Source organism: Silurus meridionalis, chromosome 4 (genome assembly GCF_014805685.1).
Source record: "Silurus meridionalis isolate SWU-2019-XX chromosome 4, ASM1480568v1, whole genome shotgun sequence".
NCBI classification, from domain to species: Eukaryota; Metazoa; Chordata; class Actinopteri; order Siluriformes; family Siluridae; genus Silurus; species Silurus meridionalis.
In genome coordinates, this window is record NC_060887.1 from 34602356 (window position 1) to 34623133 (window position 20778).

The following is a 20778-nucleotide window of genomic DNA, read 5'->3' on the forward strand; positions in this document are numbered from 1 at the left end:
TAATACAGCACATAATACAGTATATACAACACAACGTATAAATACAAAAGGAACAAAAAGAGACCATGAATAGGTAGTTACTCTATCAAACATATTGCAAATAGTTAATACTGCACGGTTTTAAATTATTTTTATTGCACATTTATTGCATAAAAACATTGTTATTGTTATTATTGCAGTTAAACTGTAATAACAGTGTATATTTTGGTGATTGGTTCACTGGGAGCAGTTTTGATTGTAAAGTCTAATAGCAGCAGGGAGAAAAGACCTCTCCTTCAGAGACTTAGGATGTAACAGTCTGTCACTGAAGGAGCTGCTTAGAGATGAAACTGTTTCATACAGGGGGTGAGATAGTTTAGCTACCATCCTCCTTTCTCCCACCTCCTGTACAGTGTCCAGGGGGAATCCCCAGGACTAAGTTGGGCTTCCTGATCAGCTTGTTCAATCTCTTCCTGTCTGCAGTAAAGATGCTGCTGCACCAGCAGACCACAACATAGAAGATGACTGAGGCCAACACAGAGTCAAAAAAGGTCTTCAGTAGCTCTCCCTTCACTCAAAAAGACCTTAGTCTTAGCAGAAAGAGTCTGGTGGTCTAGTGGGTAGGATGTGGCGCTCTCACCTCTGCGGCCCGGGTTTGACCCCCAGTCAGGGCCAACCCCAGCCATTAGGGTTGCACAAACCTTAGTGCCAGTCCCAAGCCTGGATAAATGGGGAGGGTTGCGTTAGGGCATCCAGCGTAAAAACGTGTACCAAATCAAACATGCGGATGATCCGCTGTGGCGACCCCTAACGGGAGAAGCCGAAAGAAATAAAAAAGGTCTTAGCAGAAAGAGTCTGCTCAGTCCTTTCTTATATATTGCCTCAGTATTATCTGTCCAGTCCAGTTTGCTGTTCAGATGAACACCCAGGTATTTGTAAGAGTCCACTCTTACAATAAACTCAAAGTGCAGGAACATTATAAAAATAAATAAAAAGAGTACAAACTTTAATTATGCCTCATATTTATATTACAACAGTTGGGGAAGAACAACATTTGGCTGGAAAAGTGAGGTGTCTCAATAATTTTATCTTTGTAGTGTACTTTATAGCAAAGTTCTCTGCGAGGAAAAAATGAAAAAATACTATACCATAAAGCACTATTCTTATGCAATACACATTTTAAATTATGTAAATTATGTACTGCAACAATTTGAACGATTAACATGTACATTTATGACATTTGGTAGATGCCTTAATCCAGAGCTACAAACTCCATCAATTAATAATCACCAAATACATGTACTGAGTTATTAGAAAACACACTACAAACACCATCAGTCTAAAAATTTTGTTTGGAGAGAATATATCTAGAAAAGCATGGTTTTTAATAGGAGATGTGCTAATTTACGTAATAATGGAAGAGTTTGGAGTTTGAAGGCTGTTAGTGACTCAGCTGTTCAGACATCAGGTGGAAGTTTGTTTCACTACCTTAGTGCAAGTACAGAGAGGAGATTCAAAACATGTCCTTGTATCCTGAGTTATTGAGGGACCAGTCTAGCAGTGGTAGTGAATGAAGGGGATATGGTGCAGTGTGCTTTTGGCTTTGCAGGTGGGCATTGGTGTTTTAAGTTTGATCTAGGGTTCTACAGGAAGCTGGTGTAGGGAGCATAGCAATGGAGTGGTGTGGGAGAAGTTCAAAATAAGTTGTGTAGCAGCATTCTGAATCAACTGTGAAGATCTAATGTCTTTGTGGGACTGAAGCTTTATTCGTTAATTGCTTAGCCACCAGGTGGTGGAGTCTCTCTTTCATGTGTTCATCTGACATTCCTATTAGCAAAATGGTTAGAGTTTAGAATTAAAATAGGTTCTAATTTTTATTTTTACTTTAATAGTTTATTTCCTATTTAAGTACATATGAAGGTTATTTGAGACATTGAAATTAATACAAATTAACTCACAAAGAAGGACTAGACAAGTTTTGTTTACTGTGAATGTCTTACTTAACAAGTGCTTTAAATAGGTACAAAACGGCTCCAATATACTATAACACACTGTGTTTAGCAAAAGATGGCTTATAGGTGTCTGGGAGTGGACAGAAACATCTTATCATGCAATGCAACCATTACTGAGCTCAGCATGTGTTCATACTGTACATGAGAAAAAAAGAAAAGCTGGAACAGATTTGTGTCCGGATTGCAAATATTAGAATAAAATAGTTTGGAGGACAAAAGTGAGCTCCTCTCAATGGTTTATGGCTAGTAAGTTTTTGTTTGAAGTTTTCTTTTCCCATTTATTAAATCTTTCCCTTAGGAACAATTACAGTAGCTCATTTTACTTGTTTGATATTGCTTGAAAAAGCAATATCAATGTTTAGTTGTTTTAGAGGAAAATTAACCTTTGGCTGGTGGTATAATTGTGTCCATTGTAATTAGGCTAATTTTTAAAAGTTTAATAGGAAGATAATGCAAAAACATTTTTTTTTTAAATGTTGGTTTAATGTTCTTCTTAGGTTTACGAAATAATTACCAATTAATATATAGTATAATTTAAATGAATTTTCTATAAAGAGACATCATATTCCTACATAAATGTAATAAAAAGCTAAAAGGGTAAGATTACAGGCTTAATTTAAGATGTTGTATTAGCTTACATGTACTCATTTATAATGTATATAAAAGAACTCTCTATTAAGTATGATAGGCCTTTTGTCTCAATTAATGTCTGAGATATTGCATAGAACTATAGTGTCACTCACCTGATAAGATTTGACATAGCACATTGTATAAATCTAATGTTGTGTCATTAAAGATTTATGTAATGTTTATGAATGTGTAATGAACTGGAGCCCTTTCCTCTTGTGACGTGTAATTCCCTGTAATGTCACATGAATAAAATCTGTAATGAAACTTTAATGAAACTTGTAATGTCACCTGGTGAGTTTTGAAATAAGCCTTTTATAAAGTACCACTTCAATAAAAAATATTTAACAAAACAATGGCAATGGATGTGTTTTGTTATATAAAGTGTTATCATTAAACTAGCCTGCACTGATTAGACTGTATATTGAGTTTTCTTGTTTTTTACTTTAAACCTAGTGTTTTTCTAAGTGACGAATCTTGTGCAAAACAATCTTGTACAAAGAATTAAACACCTAATGTTTTCATGTTAGTATGTTTACAAAGCATTGATATAGTACACTGTAAACCCGGATAAGTTGAATTTACTTAAGAAATTTGAGGAAACTGGTTGCCTTAAAAAAATAAGTAATGTGTAATGAAAACCTAAGTACATTTAACTTAAAATGTTAAGTACATTACACTCAATTCAAAATTGATTCAACTTGACATGTTTTGCCAAGTTAACTCCTTTGCACAATTAATACACTTAATATCTTAAGTATAATGCACCAAATACCTAGTTGTAGCTTACTTATCTTTCTTCCCCTAGTTCAGTTATCATCATTAAATTACTATTTCAGTTTTTAATCTGGTGCATTATAAATACTTATTCAGATCAAGAAATCAGATGAAACATTTGTTGAAAACACCCCGGTTAGGGGTAAAATGCTTTATTGTGAACATACACATAACGGGTTGTTTTTCTAAAAGCACAACATAAAACTAGGCACCTGGTATCAGGAGCAGTAGTGCAACGATTCAGAACACCACTTAACACTGCAAACTGATTTTCCTCAGTTTTTGGTTTGTTAATCTGAATGAAACCAGACATATCAGTGCCAATCCAATAACATAAAATAGAAAAAGTGCATAACAGTGCAAACACAACATTTTCCTAAAAGAACAACAACAAAAAAAATTAGGCACCTGTATCTGAAGCAGTAGTGCAATGAGTTAGAACAGCACTTTACACTGCAAACTGGCTTTTTCGCAGTTTTGGGTTTGTTAATCTGAATGAAACTAGATATATCAGTGCCAATCCAAAAACAAAATATAAAAAGGGCATATCAGTGCAAACAAGTCACTTTTCTAAAAGAACAAACAATATTTCTCATATCTGGAGAAATAGTGTAACAACAACTCTTCTGGTTTTTCAGAGTCTGAATTTTGGGTGCCAGCTCACTTTTACCCAGGTTCAACATCACCTGCTGAACAAAGCAAAAAGTGTTTTTCATGTATTTGGGATAGTCCAGGTGCAGGGCATATATCAGTCCAAAAAGGACACAGAAGGCCTGAGGAAGGTTGGCCAGGTCATCCATCACCACATTCCCTTCCAAGATGATTCCCACTTTGGACGGGTTCAGCTTAAGGTTCTCTTCACCGATGAAAAGCAATCCCACTGGAGTTTGCCTGTACAAGTCATTGTCAGCTGTGTCCTTACAGAGAAACAAATGTACAATCGTGTGTTAGTTAGCACATACATTTTCGAAATGTTAACAATAAAAATACCCTAAGAGGAAACACTGTACACTGACATATAGTAAAAGACACTCTCTTCATACAAGATATGAGGCCTGGCTTGTTCAGCTTCCTTTTCACTGTACAATTACAGCAACATTTTTAATGTTAACTGAACCCATATTTTTTCAGCCAAGTTTTTTCAGTTAATTTCATGCCACTGATTAAACATACAGACAATTTTATGGTAAAAATAAAATAAAAAAAGTCCAAGTCTGAAATACTGAATAAATCTGTAGCACATAGTCCTGATTAATGGTTTGAAAATAAAATAAAAACAAAGAACATGCATCTGCAACATTTATAAAAAAATGAATTTGCTTACAAAGCAGGTCTTGAAGAAAGCAGAAGGATCATCGCCCAAGATGACCGGAAGTCCCCGAAGACAAAGGCATCTGACGTCAGTTGGCTCAGTTGTCTAGACAATAGTCGACATTGAATAAATCACTTTATACTGACTGTAATTTACAAGTAATGAAAAGAAGAGATTAGGAAAAAATAAACTGGAAATAGGAGATACAATTATGAGAATAGAGAATGCAGAGGTAAAAAAAAAAATCTTTATAAAAAGGAAAAGCTTCATAGGAAAACAGGACTGATGTAGATATGTTAACTTACCTTTGTCTGGCATAAAAGTTCAGCCAAAAGCTGACCAGTAAGGCCTTTCTTCTTTTTGAAGAGGTCCATGAGGCTTGGAGACAAATGGTCAAGTGCATCCAAGAAGTTTTCTCTGAGATTTTTCCCTACCACTCTGCCAAATTCATAGGAAACCTGAAACATGGCAAACAATGCATCAGTTAATGTTCACACTGTTTTAATCTGACACACTCAACACTATATATGTAGACACTTAACACAAACCTGATTTTCTGTAAAAAGAGCTGGCCAACGATGCACAAGCTGGCTGATGGCAGGCTTCTCTTTGACAATTTCCTTTCTGTGAAAAGCAAACGTCACATCCATCTCTTTCTTAACCAGGGATTCCTTTGGCTTTGTCTTCATCATTTCATTGACCAGAACCTCACGAGCTACTTCCATGTTCTGGTCATTCATCCCCTCTGGAAAATCAGGCAGGAAATTTATTTCCCCTTTCTTTGGCTTCTTGATCTGTGTCTTGGGAGGCTCGCCATTTGTAGTGTCACTTCCTCGCTTGCCACCATTGACAGTTACATCAAGTCGACCCAGCTGCCGCATTTTGGTTCTATAATTACCCATTTTGAACTTAAGGCTATTCTTCCAACCGTTCCAGCCAGAGGGTGACCCGGTTTCTTTAAGGCATGGGTGTGTTTGCACTAAAGCCTTAGCAACAGTCTCAAAATCTTCTTTCGTTGGGTATGCTTTAAATGCATACATGGTCTCAGCCAATTTCTCGAGTATGTCATGCTTTAGTTCTTTTGTGACTTTAAGAAAGGATGCATCCCTGAGATACTGCAGGTTACCTTGGCGTAGTCTATACTCTACATCAACTTGAAATTTGGGAATTTCAAATACCTCTGGCCACTGAAAACTTCGATCCAAAGAGATGGACAGGATCTCGGTGTCTGCCTGGCTGCCTGTGTCACTACATAATTCAGAACCTCCAGGGACTGGTACAAGCTCAATGATAGGGATGATTTTGATCGTTGGTTTATCTGGGAGCTCAGACAAGTCTGTAAGGTTGCATAATTCATTATTAAATTCAGGATCTTGGTACTGTAAGGTAAAATTGTAGTTTGTTTGGAGAGTGCCTTTGAGCCAGCTAATCAAATCTTCAAGTATGTATGGTCGAGGGTTCATTGTCATCTTTCTTATATCTCCCTCGGAGACGATAACTCGCATTGTTAATTTCTGTTCCATGGCCATCTGGGGGGAAAAAATGACAGACAGCTGTTTAACAAATTACAAATCGTCTCAGTGTCACCATAAGCTCTCCTTGTACCCTGTATGCTGATAATGGGAGGACATCATTTAAATCTGACATCTTCAACACACACATAGAAGTAACACTATCACAATGAAGTTGGTAAGATCTCAAATGCTCCCTGTACCATGCAGCCAATTTGTGACAGACAAATAGAATCTCTACATTAACTGCAACAATCTTGTGAATCTGGACGAATGCGGGGAGACCAGAGCATGACCCAGAAGACAGTATCATGCCTGGATGATACTTGATTCCATCTACACTGACAGATGCCGCTTCAAGCACCGACTCTAGTGTTGTAAAGTTTTGAGCAATTGCTGTCTGCACACAGTGAGGGAAGGTGGCAAGCAAAACTGGAGTAACCTTTGACATCTCAACTGATGGTCTGAAAAATGAGCTACAATCGATATGGTAACTGACTGCCTTCTGGTGTTTTGTAGCAAGTGTCATGGCAACATTTTTAAAGTTCTGAGCAGTGCGAATTACCCTCTTAAAGAATTTATGCTTCCCCTCGAACCGCATTGTCCAAACCTCAGACAGGGGACCAAATTTTCTTACAAGCTGAGGATAATGTTCCACAAAGTGATGTTTTGGCCTTAAACGAAAATCTGGAAATGTTGACTGCAGCAAGCGCCTGTGCTCTGCTATCTTACAGTCCAGAAAGTTAAGTGTCTCTTCTGTATGCTTTGGTGCTACAGCTAGCTCAGTAATATCTTTGAGAAGCATGAGAATTTCCCAAGTGTTGTCACCCTCAGGGACACTGTGACCAATAAGAAATGGAAGGAGCCTTATGAGACACCAGTTCTCATGGCCATTTCCACCAATGGTCCCTTTACTGGAAAATCCTTTCCAATAACCTGAGGTCGATCTGTTTTGTCACTAAATGAGTACTCAAAATACCTAATGGCCTGATTCAGCATATCTAGGGTGAAATAAGTCTTGCCTATCAGGTCTGTAAGGCACAGGGACAATTCAACTGGAACAATACCTTCCAAAATATCATGCAAGATGTCAGGAGGGTACCCACTGACCACATGAAAGTGCTCAAGATTCTCAGTTAAAGGACATGCTCCTTTCACACCATAAGCTCGAATCATTCCTTGGTCCTCTCTCATCTCCTGCACCTGCCTGTCATGGGACTCTTTGTCTCGGAGTTGAAAGAAACCAGAACATACCTCTTGTTGTTGAGTGTCTCTACTGCTTGCCAAACAGAATCTGCAGAATTTGTCGACAGTAAAACTCTCCAGGAAACCTGCAAGAGAGTGGGCAGCAAGATTGTCAGCTGCAACATACAAGACTGTACCTTTCACACTGGCACCTAGTTGCTCCAGGTAAATGCCATTCTGCTCCAATAATTTTAGATCATAGATCAGAGGTTGGAAAACTTTTGCATAACCACACTCCTTGACTGTGGAGGTATTGCACAGTAAAGCAAGTTGGATAGAGCTGAGGGTTGACCGATATTTTGAAGGTATGTTTGCAATAACCCAGTATACTGCACACATCTTGTGTTTTAGCTTTGATGTTCCAAGAGGATTGGCGACTTCAAAGTCATCAATGTAAAGTACAAGAGCAATTGTGAACTCATCTTTTGCAAGAAATGGATTTTCAGTAAAGTATTGCCCATCAGCATATGATCTGAATTCCTGAGGGACATGTACTTTTTCTGACATAGCTTTGTCTAAAACATCAGTTTTGTTAAGCAACTTCTGTAGCATAGGAACAATGGGAACATATGCAAGAGTTTTTTTGCCTTTCTCCACAACATATTCAATTGGATTTACCAGTGGAAACTCTCTATGCACATAGGCTGCTCTTTTTTTGGCAGTTCCTAAAGGTCCATCTTTGGAACAATGTGTCATCATGTTACTTTCTGACACAGCACTGATCATCTCTTTAATAACAGTCTCATCCATGTCAGCACAATATTTGTTTAATATGCCCCTGACTCTGTGTTGTACAAGTGGTTGTGAGAGCTTATTGATTTGACAGAGCTGCTCTATCACATCTTGCACTGCACTCTCTGGTATGTGCAAAACAGTGTGCATCTTTAGTAGTAAAGATGCCAAGTTGTGCTCAAGCTGTTTTTCTAAATCGTGCAGATCACATTCTGTTACCTCATTTAACTCTTCTGTGTCCTCAATATCATTAGCATCTGACATCTGCTCTTGTGAAGCATTACTGTCATGGCTTATAATATTGTCACCAACAATTTCTGATTTAAACCTCTTTGAGATCTGTTGTTTGTGTACTTTACTCTTGTGTGCTTTGAATGTGGAGTAAACACTGCTTTCAAAATTACAGTCTCAGGGCATCTGACTTTATGATTTACTTTTAGATGTGCACGATGCAGGTGAGTGAGAAAGTCACTCTCTGAACAAGACTCTGTAAATCCACACGACAGACAACTAAACTTAGTTGGTATATCTGTACTTTGTTGCTGATCTGGAGTTTATGTGTGAATGCGGGACAGGTGAACTTTTAGTGCATTTCATGATTTAAATGTGCACAGACATTCCTGATGTAAACAAGGAAAAGGCTCGGTTTTGGTATAACCTCCGTGTTTTAGCCTGTAATGTTTAAACAATTGTGCTCTTTTTTTACATCTAAAAGGACAATACTTGCACTTCCAAACCATTATTTAATCTGTTTCTTTAGACTTAATTCTTAGAATTTCTCTTTATTTTCCTCAAATGAGCAAACATTAACAACATTTACCTTATGAAAACAGACTGGAAAAATCTGAACACTGACATGACATTTATTATTTTGCTAGTTTACGACGAACTGGCTTTATTATAGGGCATTTTAAGTCACATACACATATTCGCTTACGTTGTCTTAAAGGAACTTACCAGATACAATAGGCCGTGGTAAGCCGCGTGAAACAGCCGCACGTGTTCCCGCTATCTTCTTGGAAAAAAACGCCGCTTGCAGCCAGCCAGGTGAAAGCCTAAAGGCAGTGAAACTGGTTAAAATCGTGTTTTTACTGCACGCGATCAGCAACTCGCGTGAGAAAGTGATCTAGCGTTAGATATCGATTAGTTGTGGATAAAAAGCCAACGAACCGGTAAATGTTTAAAAAAAATTTCACTGCAGCCCCAAAACCCCTCCGCCCACAGTTAGCTAAATATACGTTACACAGGTAAGTTAGCCAGTGTCTCAAAATGCCCGTTGAAATGGCAAAAGTTAAAATGAGGTTTTTACAACTCTCGGAGTTATACTCACATTCCAGTTCCTCGCCTGAATCCACACAACTGCAACAAAGACAGAAAACTTCGACTCAGTACGTGGCTGAAATCAGTTTTGAACTGTTTTTGTTTTGTATTATATGTCTGTATGTATTTGTGTGTAAGAGCAAGCTGCTCTTCAAATAAGGGAAAAACACACACACTGATACCTTGAGCAACTGCTCATTACTAATAGACAGTTGTCACAACTGGAAAGAAGAGGTGTGGTCTGTTCAATAACTTTTCAATTTAAGCTCATTGTACTTCAAATTATTTGCACATTGGACTATGCCAACAAATTAGTAGAATATACTTAAAATTATAAAGTGCTGTCATCAAACTTTTTTGTTTTAGTGTATTATGCTTGAATATTTAAGTAGAAACTAAATCCGGGCTAACAGTGTACACTTATTCAATACATTTTCTTTCCTGTAGAATTTGCACAAAAATAGACAATTTGCCTTTATATCAAATAATAAAAAATACAAAACACTAAAATATAAGCTATTTTTATGAACCATGTTAAATACAAATTACAAAATCCTATTTTATATTTGAAATACATATTTGATCATATATCATCCCTGTCAGTAAGATGATGGTACAGTAGATGAAACTAATCTGGCACTAAACCTGCTGGTTCTGATGGAAATGTTCCAATGTATACTGCATAGAAGGAGGTTAAACTGTGTGACTGGGATGTAAGGATCCCTGATGATGTTGTGTGCTCTGTGCACATATCTGCAGTGGTGAAGATTTACATTTTTGCATTTACATTTGCGGTATTTAGCAGACGCCCTTATCCAGAGTGAAGATAGTAGTTCGTTGGTTGCCAATGATGGGTTGGGCATGTTTAACCATTCTTTGCAGGGTTTTCCATTTACACACTCTGCATTACCACACTGTGATGGAGTTAGTCAGTATGCCTTTGATGATGCAGCAGTAAAAGCTATTTAAAATCTCAGGGACAGATGAATTTTCTTAAGTCTCATCAAGAAGTATAGAGGTTGTTGCGCCCTCCTAACCAGCGCTAAAGTGTTCTGGAGCCAGGACATTTTTTAGAATTTTTTTCAGAAACCTGCAAGAATTAAAAAATAATAATTTGTAGGATAAATAGATGGTAATAACTGCACTACATGAGTGAGTCTCTGACTAAAAGATTACATACCGGTAGTGAATTTTTCCATTTGAACCTTAACCAAAAAGTTCAAGACATCTGGTTACTAGTAAAAAAAAAAACCCAAAACAGTTCATTTCAATTGTTCAACATTCATAGTCCTAACCCAAAAAAAAACAACACCAAATACTTCTACTAACTTTAGATTAGATTACTAAAAATACTACTACTACTACTACTACTACTACTAATAATAATAATAATAATATTAATAATAATAATAATAATATCGTACCATATATCTCCAGGGTCTCGGGTTTGATCCTGGTCTTGATTTGTGTGGGTTTCCTCAGGGTTCTCAGTTTTTCTCTATACTCCCAAAAAGATGCTAGCAGGTGGATTTTTTTAATTAAAATTTTTAACAATATATGTATGTAAAATGCTTTGCTTTGAACTTGTGTCTGAACAAGAGAATATTCTGACTGCACACACAATGATCCTGGCACAGACTCCACATCCAGCACAACCCTGACCATAATGCTTATTAAATAAAAATGAATTAGCTGTTTGTTATTTGAGAATTTGCAAGACAATCTTAGCTCCAAAGAAATCAAATTATTCTTCTTTTTGCTGCTCCAGTTAGGGGTCATCACAGTGGAATATCCGTCTCCCAGCTTAAAAGAAATCAATGCACCACATAAACAAATGTTTTACCATTAATCTTACTATTTCCTAAAATGTATATTAATTTATATAAAATTTACATAAATGCATACATAAATAAATATCAAAATCTGTGGCCATATTTTGAATGAGCTGTCAGTCTGGTGAGTTATTTTTCTTCTAAACATTCGCCAAACTTCAGAAACACAGTGTAAAATTAAGACAACAAGAATGAAAGAAACCCCAAAACAGTATAATAACACTGAAAAAATTATTTACCATAACTAATATAAACAATTAACAATATAAACAAATGCGCCATGGAGCAGACTAAAGCATTACTGGAGTGTGATGAGGTAATACAACAGGACACAAACAAAGATGATGGTTTGATTTGAAATGCCAACTGATGACCATAGGACTTTTGTTTTTTTTCTGAAATACATGTCACACTGATTTTGTCCATGTTCTGTTTTCTTTGCACTAACATCCTCTGAGCTGACATTTGCCCCAGGTTAATCAAGCTCTGAAACATCCCATGTTTGTTCTACAGCTTTCCTCGTTTGATTCTGAAGGTGATATTTAAGTTATTTTAGCAAATTTCTGTGTGTTTGTAGGTGGAGATAACAAACCCTGATGTCATTTCGAATCCTGTCAATATTGGCTCGCAGCATTCACCATCTCTCTGGCCAGATCAGCTCGCACGTTGGTGACAGACCATGTTAGTCACAGTCTCTTCAGTCTGACACAATTCATTCACTTTTACACTAACCCACTTATATTTTTCTTGCTCACATCTCTCAGTCTTTCTTTTCTTTTGGAGAAAACGTGTTGCCCTTTATGTTTAATTATTTCATTGCTGTTAAAATGTAAAAACATTTCAGCCACTATGGCTTGTGCTTGTGAATGTGCCACTGGAATCAAGTTACAGCATTATTATACACTATGTGGAAAAAAGTATTGGGACAACTTTTCCAGTTGGTTCTTTTCATATGGTTCTTTCTTAGACTCACCACAATTGTCTTTAGATTTGGGAGGATTCAATTTTCCCTAGGAGACCCAAACCTGTTCCAGCATGTCAAAACCACTGAAGCTCCATGAAGATCTGCTTTACATGGATTGGAGTAAATAATCTCCTGCTATAGAGCGCTGACCTCAACCCTATTGAACACCTTTTTGATGAATGTGAACCCCAGGCCTCCTCACCTTACCTCACCTACATCAGTACCTGACTTTATTAACACCCTTGTTGCTAAATGATCACAAATCACACCGCAAAATTTAGTGGGACATCTTCCCAGAATAGTGGAGTTTACTCTAACATCAAATTGGGATTAAATGTGGAATGGGATGTTCAAGAAACATATACATTTCTATTTAATTAATTTTGTATTTTTGTATAGTGCTTTTAATATTGGACATTGTCTTAAAGCAACTTTACAAAGATAAAAGAATATAAGAATGTTTTAGTTTGTTCCCTATAATTGTAAGTTTATCCCTAATGAGTGAGCCAGCTGTGTTTTTGGCAATGAAAAACTCCCCAAGATGTCATGAGGAAGAAACCTTGAGAGGAACAAGACTCAGAAATGAAACCATCCGTTTGGGTGTCACCGATTGTCTATAATTACAGTTCCATCGTTGTTGATGTGTGCAGTGACCGACGCTTAAATGCAACCTATCGTCCTGATCCATTGTCGTAGACTGTTCTAATAATAATTACAGTCCAATTTCATCCTTAAAGTTCTTAAGTTGCTCAGTAATTTCAGTGATCTCCAAGCAGTTTATGTGAAACCATCTGCATTTGCATACAGTGGTCTCCGATTGAAGAGGTAGGGTGTCGGGATGAATCAGGCTGATCCAAAGAGCAAAAAAGACAGAAACACTGGTCACTGATAGCTCAGGAGCATGTTTACCTTGACAGAGAGAGAAAGAGAGAGAGAGAGAGAGAGAGAGAGAGAAAAGGGATAAATAAATCTTATGCTCAGGTGTCCAGAAACTTTTGTCAATATAATTTATATTAAATGTCACCAAGTTAAATTGCTCGTAAGTGCAAACATACTTGGCAATAAGGCTCTTTCTGGTTCTGATTCTGAATAAACAAAAAATGTATCCAATTTGTTAGTTTCTTATTTGAGTCTAGCCAAAGGCAGCACTCAATGTTTCATTTTCCCCTAGATAGAATAACATGGTAAATGTGTAGTGTATGTGTACTATTTTTGTTTTCACCTTGTTTTTACCTTGTGTATTCTCCAACCTGTCTAAAATGATAGTTAAAAATCCATAACTGAAGATAAAAAGATGGATCTTTTTTTATTTCTAAGTATAGAATCAGTAATATCAATGTTATTCATATTTCTTAGTTTGTAACACTTTCTGTTAATTCCTACTGGCTATGCTAAACTCTCTAGGTAGCGACCATTCACCTGTGCGATGATACAAACACCACAACATAAATAAATACGCCGATAGCTTCTCTCATTAGCTTTCTAGTAAATTATAAATGAAATTTCTTACTGATCTGAAAGAACATTTTTCTCTTGTTATATTACACTGAGTCTTAAAATCCCACATTCCCATAGCTTTGTCTGTTGCAATGTACTTTTCTTGCAATCTCTTCAATTGCCTGCAACTCCTTCTAGTCAGCTTGTAGGCCTTATTTCAGGCCCAAATCTGTTTTTGATGGTTTTTACATGATGATACGAGTATATGATGAATAAATAAAATCTCACTAATTCTGACTGGACACCCTTTAGTCAGTGTTGACCATAATTTATTGAAAAATTTACACTAGCAAGCAACAAAATCAATTTTAATACTTGCTTTTAATGATTCCTTAGACCAAGCCTATGATGCACATGGTGGAATGTTTCTTTAGTTCCATGCTTAAAACACTGTACCACTTACATTCAATTATTTCCTATTTGAAAATTTGTATAGATAGATGATGGATAGATAGATAGATTAAGGATCGAAGGGTATGTGTAGAAGTATGCGGTGAGATAAGTGCTGAGAGGTAGTGGGTACTGGTTCGTTTGATGGCAAGCATCAGTGTTTTAATGTGGAGGTAATGTAGGAGTGAAATGCTTTGGGGAACTTATATTTAAATAGTTAGCTTTAGAAGCTGTTTAAATATGCCACCATTTCGCAATGACACTATTGTTAGGCGAGGTACGGAGGCGGAAGCCGGAGTAACGGCAAACAGAAAGTTTATTTAACTAAAGGCAGAGCCAACACAAAATACCCGCGTAGATCGGGATAATCCAGCAAACGGCAGTCCAGTAATAACATCCACGGTGCGTTATGGAGGAAGCGCGGCGCGGAGAAAGCGACGGAGAAGCTCCGGTAGTCCGAGGTGAGCTGGGGAAGGTAAACGCAGCCATGGAGTGAGCGAGGAGTTCGGGAGAAGAAGGTATGTAGCGGGAGCAGCATACATACGAACACATACCACCAGGAACCTACACGAACACGCATGAACATACAATAAGGGACGCTGAGTGTGGTTGAATGAGGGGTTTATATTGGCGGTGTGATGAGCGAGTAGATGGGAGTCAGGTGTTCCCCATGAAGCCCGATTGCGAGCAGCTCTGGGCGGGTGGAGCACGCACGGGAGAAGGAGCGAGGTGCTTTGGGGAATGCCGAAGTCTGACAGATATCTCGATCTACGCGGGTATTTTGTGTTGGCTCTGCCTTTTGTTAAATAAAGTTTCTGTTTGCCGTTACTCCGGCTTCCGTGGTAGGGGAATTCCTGACACCACCCCCTCCAAAGGGGCGGCCCCTGACGCCCCAAACCCACAGCACGCCCGGCGGGCCAGGGCACTCGGAGGAGGGCCCCTCCAACCGCCCAGGGTCGAAGGGGACCCGGCCGGAACCACCACGGAGCCAGGAACAGCAGGGAAGGGCCCGAAGCGAAGCGACCACCGCTGCGGAGAGCCGGAATAGGACAACGACCCCAGCGGGGTCCCGGAACGGAGCACAGCCCCACGCGGAGGCCAGGAATGGGGCGAAGTCCTTGGCGCAGACTAGAGGCAGAGAGATGTCCCCCACGGAGACCCGGAGCAGAGCGACGCCCTCAGCGAAGACCGGAGGCAGCGCGACGTCCTCCACGGAGCCTTGGAGCAGAACGACGCCCTCTGCGGAGGCTGCAGGCGGAGCGACGATCCCCATGGAGACCAGGAGCGGAGCGACACCCTAGGCGGAGACAGGAGGCGGAGAGACGACCCCCCTGGAAACCTGGAGTGGAGCGACGCCCTCGGCAGAGACAGGAGGCGGAGAGACGTCCTCCACGGAGCTCTGGAGCAGAGCGACGCCTCAGCGAGACCGGAGGCAGCGCGGCGTCCTCCACGGAGCCTTGAGCAGAACGACGCCCTCTGCGGAGGCTGCAGGCGGAGCGGCGATCCCCATGGAGACCAGGAGCGGAGCGACACCCTTGGCGGAGACAGGAGGCGGAGAGACGACCCCTGGAAACCTGGGTGGGCGGCGCCTCGGCAGAGACAGGAGGCGGAGAGACGTCCTCCACGGAGCTCTGGAGCAGAGCGACGTCCTCCATGGAGCTCTGGAGCGGAGCGACGCCCTCGGCGGAGACGGGAGGCGGAGAGACGACCCCCCCTGGAGACCTGAAGCGGAGCAACGCCCTCTGCGGGGACCTGGAGCCCGGCGACAGTTACCACGGAGACCCGGAACGGGATGATACCCACGGCGGGGACCAGGAGCGGAGCAATGCCCTCCGCGGAGACTGGAGACCGCTTGAGGTCCTAGACCTGGAGCTTGGAGACGGCCACCGCGGCGACCCAGACAGGGGTGACGCCCACGGCGGGGACCTGGAGCGGAGCGATGCCCTCAGCGGAGACCGGGAACGGAGCGATGCCCTCAGGGGACACCGGGAACGGAGCCACGCCCTCAGCGGAAACCGGCAGCTGAGCGACTTCCCCTGCGGTGGTCTGGAGCTGAGAGGCCCTGGAGACCTGGAAAGGCGTGACATCCCTGGCAGCGACCTGAGGCTGAGCGATGACCACCGCGGCGACCTGGAACAGATCGACGTTACCCAGGAAGGTCTGGGATGGAACCTCATCACCCACAGGGACCTGGAGTGGAGAGACAACCCTGGTGACTACTGGAAGCAGGGCAGAGCTCTCAACGGGGTTTACCGGCTGGAAGACCCTCTGGATGGAGACCGGAGATGGAGCGACGCCCCTGACTGAGCACAGAGGCTGGGTGATGACCTCGGCAGGGTTAATCGGTGCGACGTCACCCTCCAGGGAGCTCAGGGGCGACCTGTCACCGTCCAGGGAGTTTGGAGGCAGAATGTTGCCGTGGGAGGAGCTCTGCGACTTGACTTTGTCTTTCGAGTGCTCGTGGGGCAAGCCGTCACCTCTTGGGAGACTGTGGGGCGAGACGTCGCCTTCGGATGAAGCCAAGGGCAGCGGTTCGACTTCCCTTTTGCAGTCTCGGAGGTGAGTTGAGTGCTCCTTGGGACGCTGGAGCGGAACCGAGCTCTCTTTGGGATGCTGGAGCGGAACCGAGCTCTCTTTGGGACGCTGGAGCGGAGCGGAATTTTCCCGGGAGTCCTGGGACGGAACCAAGCTCTCCTCGGAAATCAGGAGCAAAGCCAAGCTTTCCTCAGGAACCGGGAGCGAAGAGGAGCTCTCCTGGAAGCCTAGGAGCGGAGAGGAAGCCGCCTGGAAGCCTAGGAGCAAAGAGGAAGCCGCCTGGGGACCCTGGAGCGGAGAGGAGCTCGCCTGGGGACCCTGGAGTGGAGAGGAGCTCGCCGGGAGGTCCGGGTACAAAGCCGGGCTCGCCGGGATGTCCTGTGTCGAAGCAGGCTCCTTTCAGGACTCTGGAGCGGAACCGAGCTCTCGGGGGCCCTCTCGAGCGGAACCGAGCTGTCGGGGACTCTCTGGAGCGGAACCGAGCTCTCGGGGACTCCCTGGAGTGGAACCGAGCTCTCGGGCACGCTCAGGGACAGAGAGGAGCTCACGGGGTCGCTCAGGGACAGAGAGTAGCTCACGGGGTCCTTCAGGGACAGATAGTAGCTCACGGTGTCGCTCGGAGACAGAGAGGAGCTCACGGGGTCACTCTGGGACAGAGCGGAGCTCACGGGGTCGCTCTGGGACAGAGCGGAGCTCACGGGGTCGCTCTGGGACAGAGAGGAGCTCACGGGGTCGCTCTGGGACAGAGAGGAGCTCTCACGGAGGTCCTGGGATGGAGCCGAGCTCTCACGGAGGTCCTGGGATGGAGTCGAGCTCTCTTCAGGACCCTGGAGTGGAACGGAGCTCTTGTCAAGACCCTGGAGCGGTACGGAGCTCTCGTCAGGACCCTGAAGTGGAACGGAGCTCTCTTCAGGATCCTGGAGTGGAACGGGGCTCTCTTCAGAACCCTGGAGCAGAACGGGGCTCTCTTCGGAGACCTGGGGCGGAGCTGAACCAACCCGAAGGTTCTGGAGCAGGACGGAGAGCTCCTGGAGGTCCTGGAACAAAATGGAGCCAGCCTGGATATCCTGGAGCACGGCGGAGATCCCTTGGAGGACCTTCGGCGGAGCGGAGCTGTCCTGGAGGGCCCGGAGCAGCGCGGTGACCTCCTGGAAACTTTGATGAGGAACGGCGTTCTCGGAAGTGGGGGAGAGGAGATGGAGATCAGCCGTGGTTATCCAGAGTCCCCTGGTGAGAAGCTGGAGGAACCTGGCGCATGAGCTGACCTTGCCTTCAGTCATGCTCCACAGCTCTCTGGCAAGGGAGAGAGATTCCTCAGTCAGCAGAGACATGTGGAGCGCGATTTTCGCTTCTTCTGTGGGATAACTGGCTGGATTCAACTCCACATATCGACCCACGCTCTGTAAAAATCCCCTCCATTTAGCTCTGTTGACGGAGAAGCGAGCCGGGAGTCCCGTGACGTCATTGAGGGTGTGTGGCACTGCCGAGCGTGACCGAGAAGCGGCTGCAAACTTCCGGGTTTTCCCGGGGGCGGAGCTTGACTGCCGCTTGATCGCGGCTAAGCGAACCCGACCTCCGAGGTCCGGTTCGCGCTGGGACCACGGCGTTAATCCGATCAAGCGACGGAGAAGCGCCGGTAGTCCGAGGTGCGCTGGGGAAGGTAAAGCAGACGTGGAGTGAGCGAGGAGTCCGGGACAAGAAGGTATGTAGCGGGAGCAGCATACATACGAACACATACCACCAGGAACCTACACGAACACGCATGAACATACAATAACGGACGCTGAGTGTGGGTGAATGAGGGGTTTATATTGGCGGTGTGATGAGCGAGTAGATGGGAGTCAGGTGTTCCCCATGAAGCCCGATTGCGAGCAGCTCTGTGCGGGCGGGACACGCACGGGAGAAGGAGCGAGGTGCTTTGGGGAATGCCGAAGTCTGACAGCCGCCGAAGGGGGCGTGGCAGGGGAATTCCTGACAACTATAGACCATGCCCATGTGAAAATTGTTTATACAGTCGCTACACACCAACAAAAGATTGCCTACCATTAACATAAACCACTTACTACTGTAAACATACAGTTAGTCTACAGGTTTGTCAGATTTCTGACTCACAACCGCTCAGGAAATTCATACTATATATATATGTGTGTATTGTTTGTTTTAAAGACATTCCAGTGCATTATAATCAGATACTTCAGGCAACTGTTCTGCACAGAAGATTGACATATTAGTGTAAAAACCCATACCTATAATTTGCATTGGTATCAGTAATTTAATTATTTTCTCTGTTTTCCTTTTATTGTGTCTGATGGAACTTGATTCTTTTGTTTGTTTAATCTCCTTTTGACAAAAAAAGCCTTTAATTAAAGACCAGAGAGGGTGTTATCATTTAGACGAAACTGGTGTGAATCACACATCAAATGTCTCCCAGGCTGATGAAAGATTTTTTTTTTTTTCAATTATTATCTTCATTTTTTATTTTATTATTTTTATTCTCAAAGAATGTACAAAAAAACAAGGAATTATTTTCTTACGTTAATTGAACAAACTTAATATTAAACACATTAGTTTTGTTTGTACGTTTTAGAGAAAGAAAATTTTGATCAATACATCACTTTTTCTTTTATCCTTTAATGAAATCGTATTTGTATTCAACCCCTTCTCTCAATTGGAAACCACTTGAGGATCAGCCTCCACATAGACAGCTATGCTAAAGATATATAAGATTACTGTGGACAGTTCCACTCAAGAACCATTAAGCTTTGGACTGCAATTAATTATTATTTTGCTAGAGCAAAAGTCAGGCCTGTAATGACCATGAACAGTTTTGGATTCCTCTCCATCATTTAACAGTTGATAACCTCAGTAATGATTAAACTGTAATGAATATCTGTGTGTCACCTAGATCAGGATGGGTTTTCCTTTTGAGTCATATTTGTTTTAAAGTTTCTTCTTCATATTGGCACAGGGGTTTAAATGTTGAGCTCATAAAACTAGGAGCTACTAACCATAAAGACTGTATAAGACTGTAGAAAGAACATTACTTATAATCTTATACTACAGTACTCATGTTAGTTCTCACTCTCCAGTGTTCTGTATTGTTGAAAGATTTATGATTAAACTCTTGATGTCACCCAAATGAGGATGGGTTCCCCTTTTGAGTCTGGTTCCTCTCAAGGTTTCTTCCTCATAACATCTAAAGGAGTTTTTCCTTGCCACAGTCGCCACGGCTGCTCATCAGGTATAAATGCACACCATTCACCTTAAATGTTGATTTCTGTAAAGCTGCTTTGAGACAATGTCTGTTGAGAAAAGTGCTATAGAAATAAACTTGACTTGACTTGACTTTTTCCACACCACTACTGTCAGCACTGTCTTGCTCATTAGAAATGACCATAATTGACAAAACTATAATTAATTTAAAACATTTACAAGAATATATTTCTACATGCTCTATGTTAAGTTTGGTTTTATTAATAAACATACACTTGAATACAGCATCCAAACTAGTCCATTGCAATGTTGATTAGTGTATTAAAAAATTACAAAAGTATTAATTATGACATGATTTCTGCAGCAATGATTGAGAAATGCTGAATTATGATTATGATGAGCAATAATTATGCAGTGGAATATTTTTGTGATGAAGCTGTAAAAAAACCCTCATCCTATTCATGCAAACTGCCATTAAATATTTCTATGAGTTCAAAATGATTGGTAAAATGTCTTACAACTGAGACAACAATACTTAATTGATCCTAAAAACAGTGTACTTTATTTATATATATATATATATATATATATATATATATATATATATATATATAAAATAAGGAAACCCATCTTGATTTAGGTCGTATCCAGACATTCATTCCAATTTAATCATTCAATTATTGCTGAGGTTATCAAATGTTCACTGAAGGAAAGGAAAATATATTAATATATATAGAATTCACATCACTTGGAAATAAGAGTCCAGGATACTATAGATACAAGGAGAGGGTCAAACCAACCCAACACCCCCCCCCCCATACATCTGACATAT

The 20778-nt window shown here is 41.6% G+C and overlaps 1 protein-coding gene across 1 annotated transcript; it reads right to left on the bottom strand.

The window, feature by feature from the left end:
• Positions 1-2121: 2121 nt before the first annotated feature.
• Positions 2122-7070, bottom strand: LOC124383816 (sterile alpha motif domain-containing protein 3-like). Its single transcript, XM_046846141.1, has 5 exons — positions 5256-7070; positions 5013-5165; positions 4720-4812; positions 4018-4312; positions 2122-2126 (listed from the first exon to the last, which is right to left on the bottom strand). The coding sequence occupies exons 1-5, from the start codon at positions 6234-6236 to the stop codon at positions 2122-2124; spliced, it is 1527 nt and encodes a 508-aa protein (XP_046702097.1). The 5' UTR covers positions 6237-7070.
• Between the last annotated feature and the right edge of the window lie 13708 nt (positions 7071-20778).

Excerpts from the sequence above, each read along its gene's own strand:
- LOC124383816 (XM_046846141.1), bottom strand. The coding sequence starts at position 6,236 with ATGGCCATGGAACAGAAATTAACAATGCGAGTTATCGTCTCCGAGGGA. Across the intron at positions 5,166-5,255 it reads CTCTTTTTACAGAAAATCAG|GTTTCCTATGAATTTGGCAG; the intron begins GTTTGTGTTAAG and ends GCCATGTTTCAG. Across the intron at positions 4,313-4,719 it reads CTTTCTTCAAGACCTGCTTT|GACACAGCTGACAATGACTT; the intron begins GTAAGCAAATTC and ends TTTCTCTGTAAG.